Consider the following 17,678-nt stretch of genomic DNA (forward strand, 5'->3'; position numbering starts at 1 on the left):
AACTACACCCAATAGGGTTAATAAAAACCTACAAACCTTAGATTTCTCTACTTTCTTAACTTCATCCCAAAATGTGTCTCTCACACAAAAAGAATATTTTATAGTAACAAGCATGTTGAGAATTTGCTGTTGAGAAGAAATTTGTGAGCAATGTCACAAATGCCATTATCAGTATCTCAAAACCCATCCTGAATGTTTTCAAATGCATGAAGTAGCTCACAATTAAAACTCAGATCATGATTCCTAAACTGGCTGTATTAAAAGCTAACAGCAGAATTTCAGCTGATTCACATTCAAATTGTATCTCTTCTTACTCATCTGTGCTATAATGCAGGAATCATCTGCACATTTGGGGGTTGTTTTAAAACAATTTAAAACCAGATAATTACAGAGGCACATGTACATACAATAACACTAAGTGTGATGGCTTTTGTGATACTGATGAAGTAATCTACCACATGTATAAGAATGTTTTATCAATTCAAAAGATTACCGTTAACATAAGGAAGGTGAATGCAGTTATTCCCAGAATGAGGATTTCTTTATTCCCTTTGCTTTCTGTGTGCAACTTGCGGTAATACGGTCCTATGAGATAAGTCTTTATAACAAGACATAGAAGAAAAACAGCAGCCAGAGAAAACAGAATTTGGCCAACCAGTATCAGTATTCTCAGAATTTCCTTGAAAATGCTGGAAGAGAAGAACAAACAAAAAGTTTCTTTCAAGTGCTCTCATACTTCCCAACCAGTTCCCCATAAATGAAAATACCTAATTCCATAAATGCTCAAATCAAGAAGGTATTTAAATACATTAGCAAACAAGATTAAGACTAAATCTGCAGAGTGCCCAGAAACCTCTTTTACTCTCTAGAATTTACTTCCATGTTGACTCAGAAAGATTTTCATTGACTAATCTCCAAGGTAAGCCATTAGGCACAATAATACTATCACTTAGTCTTTGACAAAAACGTGCCCTGCAGGAATAGTGAAGAAATTAACTTATTTTTTTACAGTAACAAACTTTTCACTCAAAATTTTAATTACCACACAGGATTAACGCAGCTATAGCAAAGAGATTATTTTCATACAACTACTTTCAGATGACTATTACAGGTTTCTACTTCACGACAAGTAGGAACAGTAAAGGAAATCTCACTGAACAGAGCGCCTATTTTCCATGGAACTGACATTAACTGCAGTGCTTTCACATTCATATTAGCAATCTACATACTAATTGCAAGGGGTAGAGGGAAGATCCATACAATGATTTTTTTTTTTTACCTGGAATATGTGCTCGCTCCTGCTTGAATAAGCGTAGGCATGACAGCTATAAATAAACCAAGCTGCACATCCTGCATCACCAACATGCCAAGCAGTACGCTGCTGTAGTCAATATCCCCTGTACACCAGCAAAGTGGTCATGGAAACAGCCATCAGAAACTATGAAAGCTTGCAAATGCTCAGAAATCTAGAAAAGGCTTAATCAAATGGAAGCCCAATATAGTTCGTAATGGGCTGAAGGTCATTCAAAGCAGTTTACGAATTTTTTCCCCCATTAGTAGGTAAATTAAAATGTATCTATAAAGACATATTAAAATACAAAGTATTAATATGAAACTTCTGTTACACAATTAAAACATAGACTTTGCTTAGCAGTTAAGCACTAGTTACACATTGAGTGAAATTCCTCTACTGAGAGTATACAGACTTTATTCTGAAGACACACATTCGAGTTAGCATGTTAGCATTAAAATATACACCTTGAATTCTGGCATTAGAATGAATGTTCTAGAGGGTGAGTAGTACTTTAACACAATTTGTATGAGGGAGATTTAAGTGGAAGAAAGCACGATGTCAAAACTTTCAAAAGGAAACATTCAGAAGTATTTGAGAAGCTAGAAATATGGCCCTTGAAGGTCCTTATTTGAAGAGCTGTTTGTTATGAAAGACCATCAGAACTGGTTTCTGTTTCCTGAAGAAGGATGTGAGTTTTTTTAATTAACCTTTCTGCCCTGATGACAGGTAGCAGTAGGCTAATCTCTTCAAAAGTTCAAGGATTCCAGACACTCAGTAAAGTCAGTTCTCAATGGAGAGTACTACAATGGTTGTACTACACTGTCTTTGCCCAAAGAGAACTGGCTATGTACAAATCAAGTACACTTCCTAGCAAAAAAACACACAACACTGGCCAGTCTTAAATAAGGATGATTTTTTGTAAACCAGGCTTAAGAGTGGGTTTCGTTTTGTTTTTTTAACTAGCTTCTCTTGTAGTATTACAAAGTCGACTTCTTTCAACTTTTATTAGATACTACAGTAGTCCATATTTAAAGTCATATTTACCTTCTTTATCTCCTCGAACACTACCTGCAAGAAATCTGGACACCAGTGGTGTGCTTGACAAAGACAAACAAGTGGAAATGAAGACACTCTGCGTTGGTCTAATTTGGAGCAAGTGCCCCCATAGTAAACCAAAGGCAATCATCAGAACTGTCATGTAGCAGGGTCCTTGCAAAGATATTTTCCATACCTTTGGAAGAAAACAAGTTCTTATCACACTTTTCTCATTGCTAAGTTACAATGTTTTTCATTGCAAATAAGCAGTTAAAGATGTGTGATCTGGGGCTGCAGTACTGGGGCACAGAGTAATGGACTGTCACACTAGATCGCCTAAAACTCCCAGCTTACAACACTGAGTAAATATTGTACCCCAAAAGACTCCCTGCCAGAAACCAGGTGAATTTCCCAAAGCTCAAGGAGAAACTAAGGGCCAAATGGTCCAGTAAGTGCTGAAATACATACAATACACCAATACCAGTACCAATACCAGTAACCTGCCCCAAACTAGTGCAGAAGCAAATGTGAAGCAGCAATTTACCTACTACAGTTTAGGAAGCCTTGAATTACTGATTTTTATCTTGGACTTTAGATGGACTAGAAACAGCAGATTAAGCTAAATGGTCATAAATTGTAACCTATTTCAATTAAAGCTTTTAAAGTATCATAAACTCACAACCATCAGTTTAGGAACAGATCACACAGTGCAATTCTTCAAATATTTGTAGCCATATTTTCCACAATTAAAACTCTAGCTGATTTATAACTTTTTCTTTTTAAATTAAGATTAAAAGAAACTTGTAGTTTTTGCTGAATTCTGGTGGCCACATAATTTAATATTCCAGATTATGTCAACATACTTGCTTAATCAGATTATTAGCCAGTAGAGTATGTATTATCAATTCAGTTCACAGTACTTGAACTGTCAGATTTTTTTATAACAGGAATGGCAAACATCCCTGACACTCTATAACAGCAACTGCACATTACTGCATGTTAAAATAAAGCAGAGATGAACTGTCAAACTGTGAGAGATTTTTCTAGTAATCAAACTGTTTTACTAAAATAGGGAGTAAATGTAGGTTTTTTTGAGGCGCTGAATAAATAATGCATTCTGTTCTTTCCAAAGTGCAGAAGCAAATGTCATATTTGTCTTTTCAAAAATGTACAAAGCTACACCAGTGTAAAATATAACTGAAATCTGCAGTTTCAGTAATTAGCAATTAAATCCCTTAACACAGAGATATTATAAAACAATACCTTTCTTAATCTTTCAGGAGAAAATTCCAGACCAACTAGAAAGAGAGTGAAGAATACACCAAACTCTCCTAACGTCTCCACCTGTACAATAGACTTAGGAAAACAAAAAGAAAAAAAATCAGTGCACAGCAGTCGACTTATAATACTAAATTATGAGTACACTACAAAACAAATTGATTCTCATTACGTTTCCACAGGTAGTTCACTTGCTGTTCATATGACATCAGAAGTTCCCAGAGCACCTTTGGAGTGCAATTATTTTTCCCATCACCTGGCTGATACCAGGCAGTAATTTGGTGGGAGAGTGCATTGATCTTGGTAAGCGTTGAGGAACACATCTGATACAGGTAGCTTGGCTGGCAAGCTGCAGATTGAGATGGAGACTGAACTCTCAGTGGGAGCCTGCAACAAGGGTCAGTGAACTACCAACCTTTGGGATAACCAAGGTGAAGAAGGCAGAGAGCCTTGTGAATGGTCAGACTGGAAAGTTTCCTTAGCAGTAAGCTTACTTGCTGGTTGAAAAAAAATAGGCTATGTTTTATGCATGTACTATTAAATATCCAAGGCTTGCTTCCACATGCTACTTCTTGCTAGTTATTTTATTGGTCTATTGGTATCTTTCTGCTAGACTGTGGCTGCTGTGGTTCTCCACCCTACAGGCTCCACACATCCATCTCAGACCAACACAATTACCAGCCTCTGTGCTACAGAGGGAAGGATCCAACAGCAAGAAAAGTGGTGGTCTTCCTCATCACAACAGAAAAACGGGCATACTTCTGGCTGGCAACTGGTGTACCCTCAGGGCTCTCAGTTCAATAGATATATGTATCAATGAGGAAATTATTCAAAATGCTGGATTCTGATCCCCCTGGGATGGGGTAATGCCAGGCATAAGTATGGATTAGGAGAGGAGTGGCTGAAGAGCAGCCCTGCCGAGAGGGATCTGGGGGTGCTGATGGACAGCAGGCTCAGTGTGAGACACCAGAGGGGAAACCTCATCCTGGGGTGCATCAAACAGAGCATCACAGTCACTCAAAATTATCCTGCTGTATTCAGTGTTAGTGTGGCCTCAGGCCTCACAGACCTGACCTGGAGCACTGTGAGCAATTCTGGGCCCCAGTATGGAAGGAGGATGTGAAGGCCATTGAATATATCCAGAGGAGGACAAAGCTGGTGGAAGGCTAGAAGGAATGTCCTGTGAGGAACAGCTAAGGACTCTGGGTTTCTCTAGCTTGGAGAAAAGCGGGATGAGGGTCAACCTCATCATTCTCTACAGCTTCCTGAGGAGAGGAAGTAGACAAGGAGGTGCTAAACTCTTCTCACTGGTATGCACTGACAGGATGAGTGGAAACGGTTCAACGCTGCCCCAGGAGAGGTTCAGACTGGACGTTAGGAGGCATTTCTTTTCTGAGGGGGTGGTGATATCCTGGAACATGCTTCCTAAACAGCTGATTGATGCCCCAAGCTTGTCAGTGTTTAAAAGGCATTTGGACAACACCCTTAAATATGCTTTAACTTTTGGTGAGCCCTGAACTGTTCAGGCAGTTGACTGGAATAGTCAATTCTATTCTAAAATCCTAGTATTTCTTTTCTATGTATTTATGGACCAGAGTAGAAGAAAACAAGGTTTACAGAAGTGGGGATGGAAACCATCTTTTCTGCCAGATTAGAATCTGCTTGCCTTCTCAGTTCCTCAGACATTCAAAATTTTTAGGAAATGGAGAAGAGACCCAGTCAACAAGAGTATTATCCAGATGCATAACATTTAATCACAGCTCCACAACAAAAAGACAACTCACTTAAACTGTCCTTAAGAAACATCTTTCATATCTGTTCTGACCACATCATCATCTTCAATGTAAGAGTCCTGAAAATTTGTTGATGGCTCCCTTTCTCATGCCAAGCTTACAATCTTGTTTCTCAGTCTTAAGTGATCAAACTTTCCAGACATTCTTAATGCAGAAATTACATTGAGAATGTCTGGAAACATCTCAACCTCTGTCTCAACCTTTGTCTTACAAGACAGAGGTTGAGATTAAATAATCTCTTCCAATACAAGATCAACAAAATCCTACAATTTCTACTAATCCCTACTTCTGAGCTCAACAATCATTTTCAACGGAAGCCCATGGAGGAGCAGATGTTGCAAAGACAGTAAGTTCCATGTGGTTTCATGGATATCAGTGTAACAGACACATGCAACTTAAGCAGACATTAGAGCGCAGTCCTAGCATGTGTTCTGTTTCGCCTGCTGGCTAAACAATCTGTTAATGCACACCAGAGCAGTTAACCAAAACATGTCCAGCCAACCACAGCTCACGGTTTCACAGAAGCCACTAATCAGGGTACACGTGATGGAGCTAAAAAGGTTCAAAAGACCTCAGGAATGTGGGCAGGGTACTGGGAAAGGAATAGGGGGACCAGGGTGGATGAAAGCACTACAGAGGTGCAAAATAACTCTGTAGAAAGCCAAACTATGCTCCTTGGGGAACTATTTGTTTTAAATGCTTCCTCCACTGTCAACACTGAAACTTTTTGCAAGTTTCTGTAAATTTTATGTAATTAAATAATTTGGCTCCCAATTGTGATGTTTTATGATTAAAATAAAAAAAAGAAAAAAAAAACACCTGACATAAAAATTCCACAACACACAACCTTCAATTTTCACTTTCAACAATTGTCATAATTTTATAGGAGAAAAACATATTGAAAACGAAATTACTCAAAAACATAAAATTTGAAGCTCTCCTCTTGTAAAGCTCCAGGTTTGGGGATATCTTTGTTTTTAAAATACATTTGAGGCTGACCATATCCTTTTAAAGCTACTTTTAAAGATTTTAATGAATTAAATCAGTCAGGAACTAACTTGCACGCTTACCTTAATACTATTTAGTCCTGAGGGTCCCAAGAGTACTCCACAGATGATATATCCAAACATGGTTGGCAATCCTATTGTTGTGCACAGCCAGCCACACGGCAAAGACAACATTCCTATTGTTACAATATCCTAAATACATAAGATTTACAAAGGCATGAATATAAAGGACAAAAATTTGGGATAAAATTGAAGACTATTAACTTTCGAAAGATAAATAGCACTGTAAAATTAAATGTAGACTACTTCACGTGAAACGAAAACAAAACTTCTGTAAATCAACCTCAATGCTGTTGCAGGTGTAAGCACAGCAGTTTTTCTGATGAAGCAGATGAGGTACTGACCTTAAGTAACTGGGGGACTTTAAATCAATATATAAATATTTTAAATATATTATAGAAAGTAGGCAATTTCATGGGTGGAATGACACCTTGCATTAAAACAAGATGGTAAAACAGAACTGTTTTGGGTTTTACAATTAAAACAAAAATGCCAATCCAGTTACTCTATTTAAAGCACAAAAACAATCCAAACTCTACCATGTCTATGTATTTTTCAGTATCCCTTTTTTCATCACAAGGCACAACCAGATAAATTCTCTCTACTGACAACATGAGTGTTGTCAGTGGCTTATTAAGCACAGCAGTAGCTTTAACACTTTGTAGTCTGAGAGAGGGGACAGTGCCTCAAAGGTGCAACAAGAGAGGCCAAATAAAAACACAGAGTGGCATCATGATCAGTCTTGTGAAGACAGACCTAAGAGCAGGGAAGACATGGCTGAATCACCATAGACGTAGGAGTCATGAATGCTGGGATAACTTCAGGCAGACAAATGCTGAAACTATACTCACTCCAACCAAGTAGTACTGACATGCAAACTTGTGGGAATAAATCCAGAAGCGAATGACAAGAATGTCTCTAAAATTATTACCTTTATGAAATGATGATCTGCACGAGGAATGGTTGAGTCTCTGGGTTTAGTAAGGATATACTGATTGTTCTGAGAATCAATAAGCATACTAAGTCCTAAGTCATCTTCTACTTCTCTTTTTGAAGCATTTGTTTTGGAGCTGGCTTCATCTTCTTCCACCCTTAAAACAGCTTCAAAGTTTACACCTCTTACCTTTTTAAAAAAAGAAAACAAAAAATCAAGGAAACAAAAAAAAGGGGAGTCAATTAAGCATATCATAATAACAGAAGGACTATTAGCTGTGCTTGAAGTATCCACAGAACTTGTTGACACCAATTAAAAATACCGCAGCAGGTTTCTTCTCTAAAAATCTTTCAATCTCTTTATCAAAAATTGATGCCTTTAAAAGTAACATTTTCTTACCTTCAACAAAACCAATTGGAGATTACAAAGTGATACTCAGTTCACAAAAATCTGAACTAAAGACTGCATTCCAAGTTAAGAAAAGGTCACTATCCTGTAAATTTGAAGGACCTATTATAAGAACTGTTTCTACCTAGTTATTTTCAGGATTTTATTTCTCAGAACAGCAATTCTTGAACAGAGGTTATAGTGCAGATTTATTTTTTTTTACCTGCTACACGTCACTATTTGGCTATATTTTAACAGAAGCTGGTGTCTTTATCAGAATATTAATTACTGTATTAACGCTTCTCTACTCTAAACTAAATGTTTTAGTTTAAAAAAAATGTTCCTTGCAATGATGGAGAAGCACATAGCCCTCAAGGCTGCACTTCATGATTCCTTTCAGGGATGGAGCCACAAGCAGAAGAGCAGGGAGGAAGGGAAGAAGGGCAGAAGAAGGCGGCGCTGGCGCCCCGCCGGTTCCAGGAGCCGCAGGCGAGCGCCCGCTCGGGCTGCGGCGGGGCCGCTCTACCCCGGCGGGACAGGAGAGGGCGCTCCCGCCGCCCGGCGCGGCGCGGCTCCCACGGGCACGACCGCTCGCGTCTGCTGCACGCCAAATAAAAAAGCTGCTTCCACTCTCTCTCGGTTTGAGCTCAACTACAAAAAAGCCAAACAAAACCACACACGGCGTGGCTCTCTGCTGCAGAGAAGGGAGTCAACCTGGAAGTCAATAAAAACCTCCCAAGAGCAGAAGCCAAATAAACTGTAACCCGTGTTTATGCAAACAGAGCCAATTTAGGGAGTCTTTCTGAGGATGGAAAAATGGGACACTAGAATAAACTGACGTATTCCTGGCTCTAGAGATGTATAGCCTTATCTGAAGGATACTGTCCTGTGGTCAATGTTTTGTGTGAGGAGACTGGGACAAGTGAAGAGACGTGAATCCTTGTGAATCCTGACTCCATGTTGGTTTATTATATTACGATATATATTATATTAAAATAATACATTAAAACTATACATTAAAAAGAATAAAGAAAAAAGATTCATCAGAAGGCTAGAAAGAACAAGAATAAAACGAATAACAAAGACTCCTGACTCTCCGAGAGTCTGAGCTAGCTGACTGTGATTGGCCATTAATTAGAAACAACCAACACGCACCAATCACAGGTACACCTGTTGCATTCCACAGCAGCAGATAGTAATTGTTTAAATTTCTTTCCAGAGGCTCCTCAGCTCCTCAGGAGAAAAATCCTAGCAAAGGATTTTTCATAAAATATCATAGCTACACTCTCCCATCATGCAACATAAAAACAAGATCAGTGCAGGCAGGCCAAGGTACAAAACACAGAGGAAGTCAGACGTAGAAGAAAGTAACATCACAAACACATATCAGGTCTTTCCTTTGAAAAATACATCTTTTCCCAGACTGTGAAAACCAGCTGCAAGGATTCTTGCTCTCCCGTAACTTTCTCAAGAAAATTAAAACGTGGAGACAATGCTGAACACGGTAACTTCATATCCTGCCAAGTCCAACAATCACAGTCCCCACCACCACAGAGATGCCGTATCTATCACGGGCTGTATCACTCAGATGTACTACACTTGGGCATGTCAAAGTGGCAGCTGCAGGGAGCACTTTCAAATCAAAACCACTGAAGTCACTAGCAAAAAGGAGCAGTTACTCCTGTTTGCTCACTCTTCAACAATCACTAAAATCCTAACAACTATATAACTCAAGACATACACACAGGGCGAACATCAACTATAAATAAATGCACTCCAATGAAATGACTGAGTCTAAAGCATCACTTACAGATTTGTTGTCATCAAAGGCATGCTCTTCTATTTCCTCTTCCAATCTATCAGCTGCCTTCCTGACATCTTCCAGAATTTCATCAAGCATCGACAGGCTTTTGTTTTGGTGCTGCATGTTCTTAAGGGCTTCAACCTGGTGTTTCTCTGCTGCTAAGAGTTCAACATATTCCATTTCTTCCTGTTGAATTTTACAACACACAGAAAAAGTGTTGGCAGGCCTTTGAGCAGAAAAAACATTTGACATGAATGTGTGCTTCTTTTGACACAAAACGTTTTATCAGCGGAATTGCAAAAGCAATATAGACGTCATGAAGATATTCAGAGATTGATTTTTCTTGTGCCAATTTTCATTGGGTAAGTGGGCAAGAATACAAAACAACCAAACAAAATATCCACCAATAGCCTTTTCTATTACATTAAACAGCAGACCTGCCCCAAGGTTATGATCCAGAAAATACAAGAAAGGATTTACTTTGAGAAACTCTAGGAAACATTTCAGAGCCAAATAAAGTTTAGAACTTTGTGCTTTTGAAGGGAAGCAAATTACCTTGAAAGCATAGCCATACTATCTACAACAAACAAACAAATTAGATGTAAAGCAAAATGAATCTTAATTTTATAAGCCCTTTTATAAACATAGGAAGAGGTCTGTTTATGGTTTTCAAAAATTACAGTAACTGTGGAAACAGGAAGAAAAAAAGAGCTGCAGTAGAGATGAGCAGCCAGTCACTCTAACCAAACTTCCTGTTCATGTTTCCCAAAAAGCACTTTTCCTATCAGAATTAAAAAATGTGACTTTCCCCCCTATTTCAGTTTGGGCCCCTTATCAACTTGCTCTGACAACTTCTGAAATTACTAGATTTCTGAAGTAAAAAGAGAAAATATGCTGATATGGTTTGATATGGTGTGAAAATATTTCAGTAATTTCCCTGATGAAGTTATGATGTTTCAGGTTCAAAAAGAGAACTAAAAAGCTTAATTTACTAACAACTGGGGCTAACACCTTTTACATAGTTACCATGACAGTAACCAAACACAATACTGTGTATTGACAGAGAACAACTTGAGGGTTTTGGGGAAAAAAGATTCTTTCCTTTACATGTCTCTATTCTTTTAAAGATTGTTGAAAGAACAGCTATAACGAAACACACACAAGGGCAGCACTCCTTCCTTTCAGTTAGATTCAGGATGCTGAGAATACCTGGATGAGAGAGACCTTTCTGCTCTTTTATAGAGTCAATACTGTTAGAAAAAAAAAAAAAAAAAAAACCCAAAAAAAAAAAACCCCCCAAAAAAAAAAAAAAAAAACACCAGGCAAAATAATGCAAGCAATCTATAGGTCTGACTCAATTCCCAGAAAACACAAGTTGCTGTCTCCAGATGCCCTGCCCCTGCCATGCCCAGTTAGAAATCAGAGAATACAGAACTCCCATAGGTTGTGTATTTTATCTGCCTACCCTCCATAGATATTTTCAATAACCTGAGCTTATTATATGGTCCTAAACACCTATGCTTAAATAACTGTAGTGTCTCCTCCACACATTTGCAGATGAACATTTTTCCCCTTGGAATCCACAAGAACATGCGCATAATTCAGTCAAATCCTTGATGCCAAGGGAAGAATATGTTCAGTACAACCAGTAACTGCAGCTGAGCCCTTTTAAAATCCTGACAGTCGGATGAATGCCTCTGACTGTGAGGAAACCACAGTACTGGTGTCTGCTGGTGTTGAGAACTATCATAGTTACATCCTCATGGTGAAAGTTACCCAGAGCCCAAAATAACTGGAGCTGGGAAGAATGTAACTATTAATGTGTTTGGCCCAATGTCAACAATTAGTTCTTATGCAACACATAAGTAGGAGACGCAGTCACTCTCATACAGCCTCAAGGAAAAACATTTCCTATCTGTTGCTCTCTGCTAGCAGACTTAGCTCAAAAGATGTAAAAAACAGCCCCCATATGAGCTGCAGATTCTCTGCTAATTCAGCAACAACTCAGAACAAAGTGAAATTGATAATGGTAAGATTCTTTCCCCTCAAAAATAGAAGAGGTTTTGGGGGCAAGGAGCCCATCCCAGTCCTTTCCATTGGCCAAGACAAACAGGCTGAACAGAGCTATAGGCAAACTACATAAAAAATAATCTCTGATTTAAAAGAAGTTAGGTTTCCCAAGATAGCAAGGTAGAAAAGCTTTGAAAAAATAAGAGTTGAAGTAGCTTCAAGTTCCTTCAATTAATGAAGATTAAAGTTTTTGTAGTCTATTAAAGTGTGTTTCCACCAAGAAACAAATGTGATAGCAGTAGACTGGGACAACCACAGGCAACGGTGTCCATAAAAAGCATGAGTTAGTTCAAACAACCTGCTACATGCTAAGCAGAAGTGCATCACAGTACAAACACTGCTCTGCAACTCAGGTTGGTATTGGAGACACTTGATCATGAGGATAACAAGCAACCTCTTAAGAAAAGTAATACAGATAAGGATTGTGTACTTAATAGGAACACCTGAAAACATATGAGCAAAATGAAGATTAAGTCTTTGGTGCAATGCTGACTCGGAATGCAGAGTTGCTGTTGCACTCTAGTATGTATTCAGAGACAAAAGCACATGCGGAAGAGGTTGCATCTTTGCCATACTTGCAAGTAATTTTTTCCACCCATGTCTGATTAGAAGGCATCCAAGAAATTAGAAGCTAATTAAAAAGTAAGATTTTGTTACTTTTTCCTGAACTTCCAAACAGGATCCTGGAGCAAAAGAAGGCAGAAATCCTCTTCAGTACTTCCTTCTTACTTCCCCCTGCCACATACTGTGAATGATCCCACTATATCTTTTCACAGCAGCAGAACCAGCAAGAAATGCATCAGACATACATACATATCCCAGCACTAATGACTTCCAAGCATTTCTACTCAACAGAAATAAAATAAAGGGAAGATTCCAGCACCCCCTACAGTTACTTATATTTTCCATTCACTCACTGTTTAAAAAAATAGATGCTCTAAGAGTATACCAACAAAATAATTGTTACAGTAAAATGAAACTGGGACAAAGTTGACCTAATGTGTGTCTTATGAACTAAGAACAAGTCCAAAACAAATGTATCCCATGCAATTTTCATCTTTTTGGCATGCATTTTTCCATATCTTTGCTTCCCTTTATACAACAATTATAAGGTTAGGACCACAAATACTCTGTTTGAATAACCACATGCATGGCATAAGAAGGAAGGTGCAAAAGATTGCTCACTCAAGTAAATATTTTGAAAATACAAAAAAAAGCCTGCACAATCCACTTCAGCAAAAGTAAACTTTTGACAGGACACACCTCTAAAACATATAATTGTACACAAAGGCTTCCTTCTAGAAGAAGCACCATTCTCAAGTTCAAGGATAAATTACTTCATTATTTTACTGCAACATTACCAAGAATTAGGTAAATGGGAAAGAAGGTTCTGGAATGCCTCAGTGCTGCTATTTTGCAAGCTCTGAGAAAGAAAAATGATGGAAAACCAAGTAAAGCTCATGACAATTTCTATGACATTTCTGTGCAGAAGAGGCTGCCACTACCATGAAGTATCACTATACAAGTCATATAAAGCAGTTCATTGGAATACATCTAGATCCAAATTATTCCCTATTCAAATTTGTTGTAATTCAGTCTTCAATTCCACTGCACAGAATCACTCCAGTCTGCCAAGTTTACATCCTAATTTCTACTTCCAGCCTATCTTGGCACTATTCACTGGACACCTTTACTGCACATAATTTCTTTCCAACTTCACCTGTCAAGGTCTGCACATTTCTTAGCACAAATGCTCTTCAGAGACTCTCACAACTCAAATGCTAAATGCCAATTACATTTTTATTCCCTCTCTTGCTCCCTTGTGCAAGGGCAACCTCTTCTTTTAGAAGACAGAAAACAAAGAAAATTCTGAATAGATTCCTCCAGTGGTTGAGGACTAGAGAAAGGAAAAGAGCAATTTAAATACCAAATACATAAAATTGCATTTTCTCTCAATTCGAGACTCAGTACACAGTCTGAGCACTACCAAGTCCAGAAGACAGTGGCAGATTGTGCTCAACATAATGGGACACGGGAACTCAAACTTTCCATGAAGTATCTGTGTTCAACTGTTACTCATCTGTGTTTTTTCTTGGCAAAGTTATTTCAGCTGACTCTTTTCTTGGAAGCACTGCATTTCAAACCTGCATTTCTTAGGCTGGGGGTGCAATACTGAGTTTTAAAAAGCTAGTCACCTACTGTTTTGCATGCCCATTTTACCCATGGAAATGAAAGGCAGCAAGTAATTCTGTTTTAACAGAATTTGATTGAGCAATTCTCATTTAAAGTGGAAAAAACCCTTAGTATTTCACCATTTGATGGCATTATTTCCACTCAGCTCATGCCACTGGCTTGTCTAGTGCAACTGTGCTATGTGCACTGATTCACTCTTCTTATTCCTCTCTCTTTAACATTATATTTGCCATAGGTATTATGATTATGCTAAGCTTTGAGATAAGAACTATTGACTGCTAATAAGTTTTATGCGCTACACCAGAATTACGTGTAAATTTACTAATGAAAACAAATACTTCATTCAATAGTAAACATTGCAAGTTTTATGTAGATACCCTTCTTTATTAAAACAGACTGAAACTGTGCCATAATAAAGTTAAAATCACAAGTAGAATATGAATACTCTAGTAACAAACATGAGGAAACCAACCTTAATTGCAGCTTCTCTCAAGGCCTCCAGTCTCTGTCTACTGCTTTCTTTCATATTTACAACATCTTTGTAGTCACCCTGTAGAGCTCTCTGGAGGCCATGGATTGCCTGAAATACTGAATTTTCACTTTCATTCAGCTCTTTTTGGAAAATTTCAAAGGTGTGCACCTGAAAAAGTTTCTCTTCATCAGACAGTCCTGCATCCTTCTCAACTGCTCTTATGGCATTTTTTAGTTTGTTGAGAACAACGTTCTTTTGGCGAAGAAGACCAGACAGTTTTCTGCAGCTCTCCAACACCCACTGCTTCCTCTGAGTGATAACAGCTCCTTTCCCACGGTGCAGCTTTATTGCATGCTTCACTACATCTTCACGTTCCGCGGGGTTTGCTAACGGGCCACAAGGCAGAGAAACCAACGTCCACAGGGAAATAAATCCAGTTGCCTTCATCCTTCACTTTATATTCCTCTTGGGAGAAACTGATAATCCACAGCTGCTCAAAGCTTTCTGCTACATGATTTCTGCATCTCCAGCATGCACAGCAGGCTGCAAGATAGTACCAATCGGTTATCAAACACAGTAATGCTGGGCCATTAGATCAAACAAATGTAGGAAATAAATCCAAGACTGCCTCCTGCACCACAAGCTTTAACAGAACACATAAGAGTCCTCTTCACTCAACGTTTATGAAAACCAAGAAATAGTCCAAGGTTACTGACAGATTTTTGTTTTCCCTTTGACTATTTCCTAGATAACATCTTGTTTTATAAGCAGTGACTGGAAAGCTTAGTCACTTCACATGGTACTCATCTGCACTTCTTACAGGAAAGAAAAGCCTTTAAAAATATCAGACCATGATGTCATAGCCTGCATTTCAACCCAGCACTAGAACTCACTATTCTTAGCTGTCAGTAAATCTCCTGTCTCTTCTAAAACCTATCCTAAAACATTGTATCATAATAATTTGTTATTTATAAAGTCTCAGAAGCATTAACAAATTCAACTACACACATTCCACAAAACAGAAAAATAAAAACACCTAACTCAATCAGATTACATTATAAATCATAATTGTGGAAGTAACAACAGCAAAACTTCCTGGACTTCTGAGTGCTACTAGTTTGGATCAAAGACGTCCTTCACCTGAAAGGCTGTGGGGCCCTGAGGTACTTTACTTCTAAACCTATTAGGGATCTTCAAGATTTAAAAGTAAATTACAAAAAAAAACTAAATCAATTACTTCATATGTTCATTTCCCAGCAACTACTTGAAAATCTGTAATTAAACTGCTGTATTTACTTTTAACACCAAGCAGGATGGAATTTAAAAACTAATTTCCTTCCCTCAGAACCTATAAGGAACTACTGACATTATTGCACAAAACAACAGCTATATTTTCTTTTAAAAAATCCAAACAAACATAAAGACCCTCAAAAAACCCCTCACACCACAAAGTTACACATAATACATAAAATTTTGTATTTGGCATTCTAAAAATTCACATCACACACAACATGTTAACAGAACATCAATACAGCAGGTATTTCCCTAAAAATTTAGTTAGTCTTGATCATTGGGCCAGCAGCCTTAATCAGGAACCAATACATGGATGCAGTCATCTGGAAGCAGTCTGCCTAAGAGAGAACCTTGTTTTCCTACAAGGCAGTAGCAGTCACAGTCCCAGATATCCAAGCCAGCCACCATCAATACATGGAATGAGCTCTGAGCAGCCCGATCTAGTAGAAGATGTCCCTGCCCATGGCAGAGGGGTTGGAGCCATTGGTCTTTATGGTCCCTTCCAACTCAGGCCATTCTGGGATTCCATGGGAAGGGAACATGGCAAGAATAGTCATGCTCTACCTTCATTTTCTAAACACCCTCCCATCTCTGTTTCAGAGAGAAATGAGAATATCTGTCTGTGAGTTGGTTTATTTCTTTTTTCAATGCATGAAATGCGAGGCAAAGTATTTAGGTTACTGTTAGTTGACTGTGGGCTAGGGTTTAATAACACAAAGAGCTAAAACATTTAAAATTAAGAACTGAAAGCGCAATTAAGTAGCAAAATCATATCACATCAGTATAATGTCAATAAAATAATAAAGTACAAATATTTCAGAACTTTGATAAAGCTGTGGGGCTTACTACTTTTAGGGAATCAGGAGAATAACAATCCTCACCTACTAGCAAAGTTCTAGAGTGAAATTTAAGGAAATATTTCTTCATATATACAAACTAATGCTCCTCCCGTTCAGTAGGCTCCTCCTGTTTAGTAAGCTTGGCAGAGATTTTGTTAAATATATATTACAACCTATTTCTGCAAGAAAGAGGGAGAATAAAACACCCAGTGTATATCCAAGGCGAGTAAAAGACACCCAGTGTACATCCAAGGTGAGTAAAAGACTGCACTGCATGACTTACATGGTACATCAAACCACATAACTAAATTTTGAGCAGAGATTTACACCAGCAAAGTTCACTCCCTGTTGCACTGTGCAAACTTAGCACTGTGGCTCACACATGGGGACAGTTTTGTTTCTGTGCTTTTTACTTGGCTAGCAAAAAGTGTTTAGAGGAGCGACACCTGGGGCAGTGCTCAAAAGCTCGTAAGAGAATAAAGATCTCACATACAAAAATAAATTATGTGATGCTGAGCACAAAAAAAAAAAACCAAAAAAACCCAAACCAAGGCAAAAAACCTAACACTCCTCTCCATTCACCCCCAGTAAGTATCAAATCGGAGGGAGAGTTTATTTAAACAGCGTTTAAATAAAGCGTTTGCTTCCTGCTGGATTGCAGCTCATCATCCCCCTTTTTCCTTCCTGAACACGACACTGCAGCACCAGATTTCACCAAGCTGATAATACCGGACCCTGCCTCCAGACCCCTCTTGCGGGTCCTTCCACGTCTGTGGGCTCGCCTCCACTCGCCCCTTTCCCATGCCAGCTCCTGCCCGGGAGCCGCAGGCCAGCGGGGGCCGTGCCCGCCCGCCACCTCCGCCCCGCCGTGCTCGCACCTGAGCGCGGCGCCAGCTCCCGGCGCCGCTCCCGGCGGCAGGCCGGGCGGACGGCGGGGCACGAGGGGAGAACAGAAGGAGGTAAGCGGAGGGCGGGGGCGACCGGCCCGGCTGCCTCTTCCTCATGGCGGCGGAGGGACAAGAGGCGGCCGCCCCGCCCGGCGCATCGGCAGCGACGCTCACCTGAGGGACGGAGGAAGGCCGGCAGCGGCGGGGCGGGAAGGGCGGGATCGCAGGGCGGCGAGCAGGGGTGTAAGTGGGCGGCGGCCGCTGGCGGAGGGCACCGAGGAGCCCCGTCCTTGCGGCCGCCCCTCGCCCCGCGCCGGTGCTCGAGCGCCGGG

At 39.5% G+C, this 17,678-nt stretch overlaps 1 protein-coding gene across 5 annotated transcripts in view; it reads right to left on the reverse strand.

The window, feature by feature from the left end:
• TMCO3 (transmembrane and coiled-coil domains 3) overlaps positions 1 to 17,651 on the reverse strand; it is a 33,641-nt gene extending 15,990 nt beyond the window's left edge. For all 5 annotated transcript variants that reach the window (XR_005954971.1, XR_005954970.1, XR_005954972.1 and 2 more), the window contains exons 1-9: positions 17,521 to 17,651; positions 14,328 to 14,870; positions 9,599 to 9,778; positions 7,399 to 7,590; positions 6,471 to 6,599; positions 3,593 to 3,685; positions 2,339 to 2,525; positions 1,280 to 1,397; positions 494 to 689 (exon numbers count right to left, since the gene is read on the reverse strand). Coding sequence is in view for 2 of the 5 variants with exons in the window: in XM_041465749.1 (XP_041321683.1) it covers positions 494 to 689; positions 1,280 to 1,397; positions 2,339 to 2,525; positions 3,593 to 3,685; positions 6,471 to 6,599; positions 7,399 to 7,590; positions 9,599 to 9,778; positions 14,328 to 14,774 (1,542 nt within the window). In the remaining 3 variants the exon portion in view is untranslated. The remainder of the gene's footprint in view (positions 1 to 493; positions 690 to 1,279; positions 1,398 to 2,338; positions 2,526 to 3,592; positions 3,686 to 6,470; positions 6,600 to 7,398; positions 7,591 to 9,598; positions 9,779 to 14,327; positions 14,871 to 17,520) is intronic.
• Positions 17,652 to 17,678: the final 27 nt, after the last annotated feature.

This window comes from Pyrgilauda ruficollis, unplaced genomic scaffold (assembly GCF_017590135.1).
Source record: "Pyrgilauda ruficollis isolate IOZ18807 unplaced genomic scaffold, ASM1759013v1 scaffold190, whole genome shotgun sequence".
NCBI classification, from domain to species: domain Eukaryota; kingdom Metazoa; phylum Chordata; class Aves; order Passeriformes; family Passeridae; genus Pyrgilauda; species Pyrgilauda ruficollis.